The 13349-nt window shown below is 48.9% G+C and overlaps 1 protein-coding gene across 2 annotated transcripts in view; it reads right to left on the reverse strand.

The window, feature by feature from the left end:
- Positions 1–1297: 1297 nt before the first annotated feature.
- The window catches only part of PSMF1 (proteasome inhibitor subunit 1), a 33706-nt gene continuing 21654 nt past the window's right edge, over positions 1298–13349 (reverse strand). Inside the window, exons 5-7 of one of the 2 annotated variants that reach the window (XM_028524734.2) lie at positions 5408–5461; positions 4129–4287; positions 1298–2340 (exon numbers count right to left, since the gene is read on the reverse strand). In XM_028524734.2, coding sequence (XP_028380535.2) covers positions 2313–2340; positions 4129–4287; positions 5408–5461 — 241 coding nt within the window. In that variant the 3' untranslated portion in view covers positions 1298–2312. Of the gene's footprint in view, positions 3593–4128; positions 4288–5407; positions 5462–13349 lie in introns of both variants that reach the window. The other variant, XM_028524736.2, reaches the window with a different exon arrangement.

Raw genomic sequence — 13349 nt, forward strand, 5'->3', positions numbered from 1 at the left:
CCAGAATACACAGTCTCCCTTCTGAGCATGATGCATTCCTGGAGTTGGGGTCTCAAGAAACTCAGGACTTCATAATGGAGGCTGACAGAGAAGCTCATGACTGAGTAGATAAAAGTCAGGAGAGACACAGCCAGCTCAAAAACAGGGAGGGAGGCAAGGAAGAGAAGGTGGGGATGCAGGGCTGCCAGAGATGGCAATGTGCGTGGTCTGTGGCACTTAACCAAAAGGCAGAGTTTGGAACCAGACCTTTACTCGTAAGCCACTGGATAAAGAAAGAAAGTTCAAACCAAGTGAAAGTGATGCCATAAACGTCACTAGCCCTGGAAAGGTCACATTTACTTCCATGCAGACAGGAGCTGTCTGATATCACATCCAGCCCAGAACCTTCCCCAAAAGTTCAAACCAACTCCTGTGTGGTGCACCAGCCACGGGCATCCCAAATGGTAACTCCCAAAGCCATGGTCTGCTCCCAGGGGTGACTGGCCCTGGTCTCTGCCTTGTTTGGCCTAGGTCAGAGTTCTTAAAAAAAAAAAAACAACAGAGGGCAAAACCACAATGAGATACCACTTCACACCAACTAGGGGGCAATACGCAAGAAGACTAACGAGTATTGGCAGAGATGTGGAGAAACTGGAACCCTCATACCCTGCTGCTGGGACTGTAAAATGGCACAGCTACTTTAAAAAATGGTCTGGCAGTTCCTCAGAAAGTTAGATATCAAGTTAGTTACCGTATGATCCAGCAATTCCATTCCTAGGTATATACCCAAAAGAATTAAAAACACATGTCCACACAAAAATTTGTACACAAATGTTCATAGCAACAGTACTCACAGGAGCTAAAAAGTGAAAACAATCCAGCTGTTCCTCAATTGATAAATGGATAAAGAAAATGTGGTATATCCACACAGCGGAATATTATTTGGCCAGAAAGAAGGAATGATGTACTGATACATACAACATGGATGAACCTTAAAAACATTAAGTGAAATAAGCCAGACGCAAAAGGCCACATATTATGTGATTCCACTTACAAGAACTGCCCAGAACAGGCCAATCTTCAGAGACAGAAAACAGACTAGAGGTTGCCCGGGGCGGGGAAGAGGGGCGTGGGGGGCGCCTGTTAGTGGACACGGGGCTCCATTTTGGGGCGGTGAATGTGTTCAAGAAATTAGAGTGACGGATGCACAACACAGTGTATATACTAAAAACCACTTAATTGCACACTTTTAAAAATGGTGAGCTTTATGGGTATATGAATTATATCTCAATAAAGTTATTTAAAAAAGAGGACGAGGTTATTAAGTGCTGATATTTATTAAGGCTCCAACCTTTCGGGCTCCAAAGTGCACACACCCGAACCATTCCCATTTGCTGCCCAGTGACTACCTGTGGCTTAAGGGAGGGACACGGCCCGATACAAGCACAGACAGCTGGACTTGGAAGTTCCCAGGAGCCCCAGGTAGCAGCTAAGACATCACCTGTGTCCCTCAGTGTCCTTGATGCAAGGAGACCCCCCACACAAAATGGCTGATTCTGCAGATGAATCACTAACGTTTTCAGAAAACAGAATCATGAATAGGACTAGCCTTCTGACCTTTGCCACTAGAAAATCTAAGTGGCAAATTGATTGTTTCAAGCTCTTCTTTGAATAAGGGTCCTAAAAATCATCTACCCTTTCCCTGCTTGTCTGATGGTCTCTGTCTGATGTTCCCCTAAATGCTTCCTTTTACAGTAAAGGGTGCTTTTGTGAGCAAACTGCCCCAAGTCTTTTCGGTAGCAGATATGATCCGATTTTAAAACAAAAACATCCCGCCCATTTGCTGCTGGCCTTGAGGAAGAAAACTATGACTGATGCGTGCACTCATAACTCTGCCCGACCTCTGGGTCTTTCTCCAGAGCAGACATGTTCTAGAAGGCTCAAAGTGGCCTTTGGCTAGATCAGAGCTCGAGATGGGGTCTGCCAGAAATGCCCAGCGAGCCCACTCAGGCTGGCCTCCCCACCCAGGCCCGGCCTCCGGCTCAGGCTCACCCTGGGCCTATGCGCCAGTTTATTTTACCCCTAACCCACTCTCAGGCAAGGCAGACAGGATACAGCGCATTAGCAGATACCTCAGGAAGGATCTGGTAGCTCCCTATCCACGAACAAATGGTATGTCCTAATTTGGGCAAAGGAACCCCAAGGAGCTGAGAAGTGAAAGGACCCAAACGTGGTTGAAATGCTAGTTGTGCAGCCAAAGGGACCAGTGCTTTGATCTCTTGCCTCTGAGCCTGATGCTCTATGGTGCTCTTTCCACTCCAGCACAAGGTTCATCACTGACCGCGTCTGTCAGGCCTCGGGCTGAAAAGGATCCGGAGAACACCAAAGGTCAGGCAGTCCAGGACAGAGGGCACAGGCTTCCGAGGCGGGGCTCCCTGGGGGTCAAATGCCTTCCTGGGTTGTTTCGTGCTTGACTAGTTCTTCCATCCACCCCAGCCACTGGCTTCGAGGCTGGCCTCCTGCTCCTCCCGAAATTTAAGACCATCTTCTCTGATACAGCCCATGGTCCTGGGCTTCTGGGCCCCACCAGGGATGAGAGGCAGAAGTACAGCCTCTGTAGGTGAGTACCACACAAAGCCTTGAACTTTCTTCCTTTTCCTTTTGCCCCAGTTCCCAGGGCTCACCATACTCAGAGGCAGATATCAGATTGCTTTAGAGTAGGAAGGGCACCTCAGATTTCACAGGTGGGGCACGAAGGCCATGGGAGGGTAAAGGACTTAGGGTCCCTTAGTAAGTTACAGGAAAAAATGAGACCGGCCCCCAGGTGTGTCCTGTTTATTCCTGTTTATAGGCTGCCATCGCCCCAGCACAGCCGGACTCAGGGGACTGGGCCAGACAGACAGAACTGGAGGATTCTGCCCTTCACAGAAGGATGCGGTCTTTCTGCAATGTGCCTGCCTGTGTGAAAGCTGTCCTTGCGGCCTGTGGGGTTTCCAGTCACTCATTTTCATCCACGCAGCCACACTGGGACCCATCTTAGTCCAGTCAGGAGCAAACAGCAATTTAGGAAGGGAAGGCAGCTGAGAAGTAAGGATGGACCATGGGTAGGAAGAGAGTCATAGAGGCCCACAAGGAGTCAAACCCCAAACTCTCACAACTGAAAGCATCTGTGCAGTAAAAAAAAAAAGTGAGAGACGGCAACAGGACTTCTGTATTGACATTTGGCTCTTAATAATAACATCCAAAATGCGTTCTGTTCTTATAGCGCTGCATCAGCATCAGGTCAAGGATATATGTTGCCGGAGTCTCCCTGGGAAAGCAGGGAGGAGCTTGTGGTGGGAGACAGACACCGATTTCTCTTTGGGACCTATGTGCAGCCGGGTGGAAAGCTGCAACAGGTGCCCTGGCTCTGACGGGGGAGTGAGGCGATCCCAGCCAGCCTGCAACCACATGGGCAGAATCCCGTGCCCCCAGCCCGCAAGAACACGGCTGCTGATGGGGCCAGAGATGGCAGCTCCAGGAGAGCGGAGGGAAGGCTGGGATGTTACATTCTTGAGGCCTTCACAGGTACATGTCATCGAAGCCCGGCGGGGGGAGGTGGTCTGGGTTGGGTCTGGAACGGAAAGAGGGGCTGGTGAGTTGGAGTGACGGAGGGCCAGGGGCACACAGGCAGATAGGACCCTGAGCTGAGGGAGCCTGCCCTCCAGAACAGCGTGGTGGTTCGTGGAGTTTAGGAGCGTGAGCTCTAGAGCCAGACACAGCTCTAGACTGAGTCCTGATTTTTCTACCTTGGGTAAGTTTCTTCGCCTTTCAGGAACTTGATTTCTGTATCTACAAAAGGTGGACAGTAATTGTTGACGTAAGCATCCAGTGAGTTCCTGACACACGCTAAACTTTCAGGAAGTGAGGAGCTCCTCCTCCTCTGGGTCCTCCCTGAGGAGAAATGGGGGAAGGAAGGCTCTGCAGAGCAGGGGAGCTCCTGGAAGCTCCAGGGGGGCCTCAGGCAGGGCCTGGAGGAGGCTCCACTTTTGGCAGTGGGGCTGGAGCTACTGGCAGCTCTGCACCTGGTGTCACATGCCTTCGCTCCTGCAGCACCGAGCTGGCCTGTCATCAGGTCCTACTGCTCAGCATACCTGAGGGAATACCTACCCGGGCGGGCTGGTCCCAATGGGTCCAAAAGGGTCAAAGCGCGCTCCTGGGGGCACAGCGCCTGGAGGAAGCCGGTTTGGGAGGCCTGAGGATGGGTCAATAGGTACTCTTGGAAAGCCAGATCTCAGGGGATCCACAATCATACCCCCTCTCCGATACCTGGGGCGAGAAGGAAAAAACAGGTCTGCAGGGGTGGCAGGGAACTGTTGGGAGAAGAGGCAAAGGACGTGGGGACAGACTAAGAATGCCTGGGGTGTTCCTTCTGGGGGGGTTCAAGCAGACACACAGGGACGACCCCCTGAGCAGCGGCAGGAAGTGGGCCAGAACGCAAAGAGCACACCTCCCTGGCAAGCACAGTCGGGACTTTTGGCTTTCCCAGGCTCTGTGAGCCTACAAAATTCCTACAGTAAGAAGGAATGTCCTACACCGAAGGACAATTTGATCAAGAACAATCGCCAGAACTTGCCAAGGTCAATGCAGAACCACCACAAGGCTCTGCAAGGCACTACTTGAGGTCTAAGGCCTAGTAAGAGCATTGAGAAAATTCCTGCTGCTGGCTTCTTTGCTGTCTCCTTAAAAAACCTCAGGGCAATCTGTGGACTACCTGCGGGTCTCCCATCTGGCTCCTGATGGCATCTGGCTCTCACAGACTTCCATGGACCTGACCTCATGTGCTCAAACTAGGACACGTGAGCGGCTGTTCCACTAAACTTTGGGGTCACTATTCAAGTTTAACTGCATACTTATGTGACTTTACAACCTAAAAACCAGGTGCTCAAGTCAGGTCCCTCTGCAGCAGAGGTTAAGATCTAGTCTGAATCATTTAGAGAAGACAGTGCATAGCTGAGGCTGCAATGACTTTATGGCCCAACCAGAACTTGATGGGGATTCGAGACTGCCCCCCATCAAGCGAGGTGACTTCTGAATAGTCCTGAGCTGCCTGAAGGTCTGTAGCCCACCAGTGCTCTTCAGTCCACACCTACGTGATAAAGCCACACGGCATCCTGCTGCCCTAGGGTCGCTGCCCTCCACAGGGCACGAGGGAACGGACCAACAGAGGAGCTGCTGCTGGGCTGGCTCAGCCCCTTCCCCACGCTCGCAGCTCACCTGCACTGCTCCAGGCCTGGCGGAGCAGAGCAAGTGGAATGATTCCTGAGCTGCTCAGCAACGACCTGCCTCCTTCACCCCAGAGGAAGAAGAAAAGCTCTAAAATTAGAAGATGAGCTGGGGCTGCAAAGCCAGGAGAGCAAGTTGCTGCCACCTCCCCAGCAGTACTCACCCGAAGGGGTCTAGGTCCTCTCCCCCGACAGCAAACGGGCCCAGGGGATCACGCCTGAAACAAACAAGGGACAATTACCGTAAGTCCCATAGCAGCCGGGCGCCTGGGCCCTCAGGGGCCTGACCTGATGCCAGAGGGGTCACAAAAGCACTCCCAGGCTTGGGGACAGGGCGAGCTCCTGCACGAGACCATGACACAAGGTGTACTGTAAAGTGGTCCTTGCCACAGACCAACGATGGCTGAACACACAGCTACAAACCGCAGAGGAGCCCGAGTCTACAGAAAGAAAGAATACTAACAGTGCTAACCTCCCAGTAACTTTCATTTTATTCACATGAAATATGAATAAACTCTAGGAGTTTTCTTTCCCAAACTCCTAGACCTTGGATAATGAACCAAGTTCGTTTAGATCAGAAAATTATTCTAAAGCCAAAACTAAAACTCAGATTTAAAAGCTTCCAAGGCTAGAGTGAGAGAGGTGCTCTCATGCAGCTAGCACAGTGCTTCTCGCCCTTTTTTCCATTATGGTCCCTGCGTGAAATTTTCACACCGCCAGTAGTGCGTCTCTGCATACACGCTGCAACCCAGCGGAGGGCCGAGACCACGGCGACCTCCCACCGCCCCCACTGACGGTGTGTGAGCAAGGTGCAGGAACGGGGAGTCTATGTTATGTAATACACGCCCACAAAATAGATCTACCTTTCAAAAGCCTTATGCATCCTTCATATTCTTTGATCCAACAGTTTTATGTCTAGGTATCAATCTTAAAGAAAGAACACATTATTCAAATTAAAATATTACCACGAATCAAGGGCACTGGGCCGGCTTAAACAGGGACCAGTTAGGTACATTATGGCACATCCCTCAATGCAACCAAGGAAACAGTGTTCTTGGAATGTTTTAAAAAGTGTGGGAAACACTTATGCTCAGTGTTAACTGTGGGGGGGAAGGGGATTATCAATAGCCTAGGAAATCAACTGTGAAAGTGTGGGTGTGTGTGGATAAATAACACTAGAAAGAAGCATAGTGAAAATATAAATAGTGGGGAGTTTCTCCTATTTCCTGTCTTTCCCCCCCGCATAAGGCATCTGGATATCACAAAATAAAAAAGGTTTAGGATTTGAAAAAGTGGTCTCTGGAATCTGCGTGGAGCCCCCGTGAGCAACCCAAGCCTGCCAGTTCTGGGGTGCGGCAGGCTCTTGCCAGACCTCAGGAGAGCCCTGTGAACAGCCCCTAATCTAGGCTTACATGTAAGAAGCCATTAATTAAAGAATTGGGGAAAAAAATCCAAAAGCAGGTGCTTCTCCAGTCAGCTCTACCGAATGAGCTGGACAAGATCATTGTGATTTAGGCGGGCGAGGTTTCCAAGGGAAGACTATTATTCCCAAGGCATGGGTCATGGGGCGGGCAGCCCCAGTTTCCAGTGGCCTCCTAACATCCTGCCTCGGTGGACCGACCGGGAGGTGCAAAGGGCAGCAAGCATTTTACCCCGCCAACTACCGCCATCAGAGCAGCACACAGAGCGACTATGAAAACGCCCAGGAGAGCAGAGCCTCGACAGCCGCTGAAACAGGCAGCCATCCCTGTTCTTCTCCCCCGGGCCACTGCGTGTGAAGGAGAAGATATGGAGAACAACTCGGGCCAGAAAGGCGGCTGCGAGGCCACACCCAACACTTGAAACTACTGCAGCAGATCCTTCAGCTCACACTCAACACATCTTCCCTGTAACGCGTGCACACTTCAGTGAGTTCACTGTGCACATACACAGACCCCGTTTTAAAATAGTCTGTCCTGGATGTGCTGACTGAGACTAGGGTTTAAAAAAAGAAGGCAATTTTTGCACCTTCTAAAACTGAGCTCCTGCTACTTCATCTGGTAACCGGCTGGAGGATGGAATGTTTGTTGTACATTAATCCATAGGCACGACCTCTTGGCTGGCCCACTGGACAGCATGTCCCAGTTCCAAAAGGGGCCCCTCTAGGGGATGTGAAGTGCACCTGACCACACAGCTTCCTTCTTATACGCTGCCCCCCACCCTGATGAAAACCACACTCCTCTCTTAGACATACAACTCCAGGTGACGCCACTCTGATGGCTGAGGTGCCCTGTGAACTGGAAAGGCCTCAGGACCGGGGTTGAGAGGGGGGCTCTAGACCCTGGGAGGGGAACTGTCTGGCTGGTTGGCAGGGGTCCGCCACAAAACCTCTGCGTCTCAGTCTTCGCAGATGTAAATCGAAGTGGTAACACTCGCAGGGGCTGCTGTCATGGTGAAAGGCAGTGCTGGCTGTGACCAGATCTGCTGACAGTTCAGAAAGGCCTGGAGGAACAGGCCAACAGAAGCCACCGCTACTTACCGTGAGCTTGCGTTGTGCCAGGCACTGTGCTAAATTTAACTTTTTAATAGATTAAATTTTTAAATTTAATTTTCTGAATAGGTAATACATTCACCAGTTTCAAAATTTAAGAGTAAAACAGGATACACAGATCCATAATCTTAGGCCAGCTGTGTTTTGGAATTCAGAATTCCTCATAGTTCAGAAAGGTCAGATGAATGCCTCTAATATATGTTGTGTGACACTCCCGTGTAGTGTGCTATGCCCAATACCCTAATATTTCTGCAAAATGAGTGAGTAGTCACAAGTGGGACAAATGAAAACAGAAGGAGCTTCAAGCCACTTCAGGTCAGGTTTTGATACCAAACAAGGTGTGGGGCCAACCTTATCTTTCTGGGGAAAAAAAGAAACCCCTTGCTTTTCAGATCTCTTTTGATTTCATATAGTTAGAAGACTGTGGACTCCTAAGTTAAAAATCTCCTTCCCACCCTTCCGCCACCAGCCCACCAGGTCTTCAGTGTCTTGTATGTCTTCCCAAAGATGCTCTGCCTACGTGAGCAAATACATGTCTCCCTCACCTTTCAGACCAAAACACGCCTAGCTCTTTATGAGTGTTCTTCTTGCACATTCGCAGCAGCCCTCCAAGTATGTGAAATTGTTAGTTCGGGAGAAGCAGCTGACAGTATATGTTACCAATTATAAAACTCAAGCTTTCAAGTGAAAATTAGCAACGAACAAACAAACAAACTAGCTTGATGGCTTCCCAACAGTGATGCTGATGAGGATCAGTAACATTAATGAATGTGATTTTTTGATATTGTGTAATAAAATGCATTGATGTTTAACAGATCTGCACATCTTAGTGAACCAGTATTTTCCAAGCAACCGATACACGACCTTAACATAACAACGTATAAAGATAGGGATTCAGACTCCACATCACATCTAATCTTTGAAGAAACTATCACACGTCAAGTTTTGGAGTGATGCAAAGAATATCCACAATTATTTGGAAAAGTTATTAAACTATTCCTCCCTTTTCCAACAACCTACGTAAGTGAAAGCTTTAACAAAAATAACATTATCACTTAAGACTAAATGAGGAAGCAGAAATGAGAATCTAGTTGTTTTCTATGCCTAATATTAAGGCAATTTGCAATAATGTAAAACAATGTTACTCTTCTATTTTTTTGTTTTTAAAATATAGTTATTTTCATAAAATTTCTTATTTATGTCAACACATAATAGATTTATTATTATTTTTAAGTTAATGAATAAATGTGTATTTAAAAAATTTTGGCTCTAATTTCTAATATGGTAAACACTGACAGATACAACTCAAACAAGAGCTCCTTGGGGTCCTCAATAATTTTTGAGAGTGCAAGAGGATTCCTAAGACCAAAAAGTTTGAGATCTGCCAGCATAGGAAAAAATACAACTCAAAGAAGTGTGTGTGTGTGTGTGTGTATATATATATGGTGTGTGTGTATATACATATACAGGGGTATATAAGTATGTATATGTGTATACATATGTGGATACACACACACACACACACAGATTGTTCATAGTATGCAATTTAAAATGAACAGGCTTGAAATTATCCCACTGTATAATAAAATATCAGATACTAAAAAACACATATTTAGTACTTTAATCAATGAATTATGAAATTTTAAAAACAAAGTGTATAATACATAATATTGGGAACATTCAAAAACATATAAGATGCAGACTTGGATTAAAAATGAATTTTGAATGACATAAGAGCTTTATATCTAAGGATTTATTTTTAGCAAAGCTGGTTAAGCATAGGAAAAATTGTTTTTTCAAAATGGAGAACAGGATTTGGGGCAGAGTCTCCTGACTGAAGACAGATGGAGCAAAGAGAAATGGGTTAGAACTGTAATAACAAAAAAAAGCGAGGCTTATACTAAAAAATGAACAAACAAACAACTTCCCTCACAGACAGGCTGTGTGGGGAATTCTTCCCTAGAGCGCCAGGGACTAGGATGCGCCTACCTCCCCCTCTCAGTTCTCCATCACAATGGGATGTCCCCTCCATCTATGCCAGCATCAAACCAGCAGACCCAGCACCTCTTGACAAGCTCAGATGCACCTCACACACTTGGAGAAGCAATCCTCTTTATGCACTAGGGCAGACATCCCAACCCTGGTTTGCACTTGGAGGTTTCCCGTGTGGGACAGGCAAGATGAGGGCGTGGAAGGTGTGGGGTGGGACACAGAACCCTGTCCTGTGGGAAGGGGCAGAGCACGTGCCAAGCTGTTCAGGGGCAGGGTAATTAACACCCTGCAGTACCAGATGGGCCTGCGGCTGTGTTGCTCTTTCTCTTCTCTCGCCCTTATAGCCCCACCCCCAAATCAGGCGTTTGAGGGAAAAACAAAAAGGTAAAAGTGTGAGTGCCTGGTTGCCCAGCAACACAGTGGTGGTGGTGGTGGTGAGGGGCTATAATAAAGGAATCAATGTCATTACAGGCATCTGTGCTTCAGAGAAGGGGGGCTGGCAAAGAGAGGGACGGAGGGAGAAGGGGCCACAGAGGGGAGACCTGACAGGCTGTCAACACTCTAGCGGCTGACAAAAGCCTCCTAAGCATCCGGCCTCCTCTTCCAACCATCCCATCCAGTTCAGTATCCTAGTCCTGGGAGGGGGGCTTGCTCGAGAAAACCTAATGGGGGAGGGGGAGGAAGAAGCCAGATTTTCCTCCACAATTGGTATATGCTCACCACACTGAACCTGTACACAAATTGACTACAGGAGCTAAAACTGAAGCGTGTGGTGGGGAACGCATGAGCCTCTGAGTCAGACCTACTCAGGGCAAACCTGTCTTCACTCTCCCACTTAGATAATTCTGGGAAGCTATGCTACCTCCCTATCCACCGTCTCCTCCCCTCGCTAAGTGGGTTGCCACCGACCTTCATGTAGGGCTGTCCGGGAGAAGAATAGCGTAAATGAGAGCACTTGGTTGGGCGGTCAACACAGGAGAGCCAGGAAATGCAGTTACTCCTTTCCCTGATAAAGGAAAGCTGTGTCCCTGAAGGGACTGGGTGGGAACGCAGTCGCCCACCACACCCTCTGGGTCAATACTCTCACGCTGCGGTGGCTCCACTGCATCGAATCCTTTGCTGGGGGGAGGGCACCATGGATATAAAAACAGAAACCAGGCTGTCTCTGGGGAGACCCTCTACTCATTACGCCTTCAGTCTTGTTCTCATCTCTGCTGCTGCCGGAACAGGGCCCACTGAGTATTCACTGAAAGTTCACTATATCCTGAGCAATGAGCTCCACATGTGACATCCACCATCAAACTCAATCCTAGCGATCCCAAAGTGCAGATGAAAAACCCAAGGCTCCAAGAGGCCGAATGTGCTGATGGGTAAAGCTACAAGGTCAGGGCTTGAACCCAGTCGATCTGCCTCCAAAGCCTGTGTTACTAACTGCCATCTAACACTGCCCCCTTGACATGGGGGTTGGGTGGGTGGCAGAAAGAAGGGGGACAAGTCCCACCTGCTAAGAGGGGCATGCAGGAGTGATGAGGCGTGGCCCCTGCCTTCCCTGCCTTCCTGCTCCAATCCGCCAGGCTCTGCAGCCCAAGGCACCCCCGCCATCATCAGCACCCTCGGGTGATGTCCAGCAGCCCACGGGAAGACTTGAGTTCGCATCAGGCGTCTTTCAAAATCCAGCCCTATCCTCCACAGCCATTACATCCTAGGGCTCCAACACGAATTCTTTTTCTTTTTTAAGGATTTTTATTTATTTATTCTTAGAGACGGAAGGGAGGGAGAAAGAGAGAGACAGAAACATCAATGTGCGGTTGCTGGGGGCCATGGCCTGCAACCTAGGCATGTGCCCTGACTGGGAATCGAACCTGCAATGCTTTGGTTCGCAGCCCGTGCTCAATCCACTGAGCTATGCCAGCCAGGGCACGAATTCTTTTTCTACAGCCAAACTTCAGGGACTGTCCCTCAGCCTGGAAAACCTACCCCCTGAAAGAAATGTTATGAAATAACTCAGACACATTAGAAGGAAAAAAACGAAAGAAGCTTGAAACACTTCTCTTCCCCATGAAGACCCAGCTCAGGCAGCACCTCCTCCAAGAAGCCTTTCCCCGGGACCCAGGAAGGAAGGGTCTCTGTGCTAACCTCTGCTACCGGCAGCTATCCCTTTAATTTACTCGGCTGTCTCCCAAGCCAGAGGGAGAGCGTGCGCCTGGAGAGTAGAGATCCAGCACTAGGGATCCCTAACCCACAGGAAGACATTTGTGAAATAGGCGACTCATCAAAATGTGCAAGGTATAGGTCCAGGTGACGGAGACACACAGAGTGGAAAAGTGGAACAAAGGAAGTACGCACTTGAAAAAAGCCAGTAATTGTGGGATTGGACAAAAATAACCAAGTGGTGGTGCTGTCATGGACAGGGTGAGCCACAGGGCCAGCGGGCCAGGGGTCAGCTAATGAAACGAACACAAAGGGCAGAAGGGCACAGAGCTGGCTGTGCCTGCAGCAGGATGATGACTGACGGACACCGTTCCCAGCCTCGCTACCATCTTTCGGGCCTAGAACATGGCCCACATTTCCCCTAAAGCCTTTCTTCGCCCAAAGACCTAGAGACTTCACTTAGTAAAGTTTCCTAAGCTGAGGCCCACACTGCTCACTTGGTAATTCTCCACTCTGATGGGCAGTATTGTGTCCTGCCCCTTCCCTGCTGGGGAAGCCTGCCCTGGGCTTTGCAACCCACTCACCGCCCCACCTGACTCCACCTGCAGCAGGCTCTAACCGCCAAGCTGTCCTCCCAGGGCGCTGCCGAGAACAGGTCTTAGGGTTGGAGCACCCTTTCTACCCCTCTCTTTGCCTGGCCAACACCTCCTGTCTAGAGGCCAGTTCCTTCCTGGGACGCCTTCCCCGAACACCGAACACCGAGTGTGGTTCAGGCTCCTGTTCCTGTGTGCTGTGAGCGCCCTGCTTGCTGCTCATCCCCCACGAGATGAAATGAGAGCAGCAGCCCAGGCACTGCTGAAGCACCCAGGGGTAGATCCGGTGTCCCATGCACAGTGAGCTCAGGAAATACCACAGGCTTAAGAACCTAAGCAGCAACTCAGCATCTGAATTTTTAAATACTTTTCATTTTCAAATAGTTTCCCATCAATGTCTGGGTTATTTCTGGACTCTCAAGTCTATTCCCTTGCTTTATATGTCTATCCTAATGCCAGTCCCACACTGTCTTCATCACTGTAGCTTTGTAGTAAGCTTTGAAACTGAGAGGTGTGAGTCCTCCAGTTTTTTTGTTTCAAAATTGTTTTAGCTACTCTGGTTCCCTTGCATTTCCATATGAATTTTAGGATCAGCTTGCCAATCTTTAAAACAAATCAAAACCCCACCAACCAACCAAAAAACTCAAGGATTCTGACTGGCATTACACTGAATACACAGATCAATCAGGGGGTGCTGACCATCTGCGTCTCTCACCCACGGTCCACGCACGCAGCACGCCTTTCCATTATCTAGATCTTCTGTAATTTCTTTCAATAATCTTCTGTGGTTCTCAGTACAAAACCCTGTACCTCTTTTGTTAAATTTGTTTTTAAATATTT

This window comes from Phyllostomus discolor, chromosome 9 (genome assembly GCF_004126475.2).
Source record: "Phyllostomus discolor isolate MPI-MPIP mPhyDis1 chromosome 9, mPhyDis1.pri.v3, whole genome shotgun sequence".
Taxonomy (NCBI): Eukaryota; Metazoa; Chordata; class Mammalia; order Chiroptera; family Phyllostomidae; genus Phyllostomus; species Phyllostomus discolor.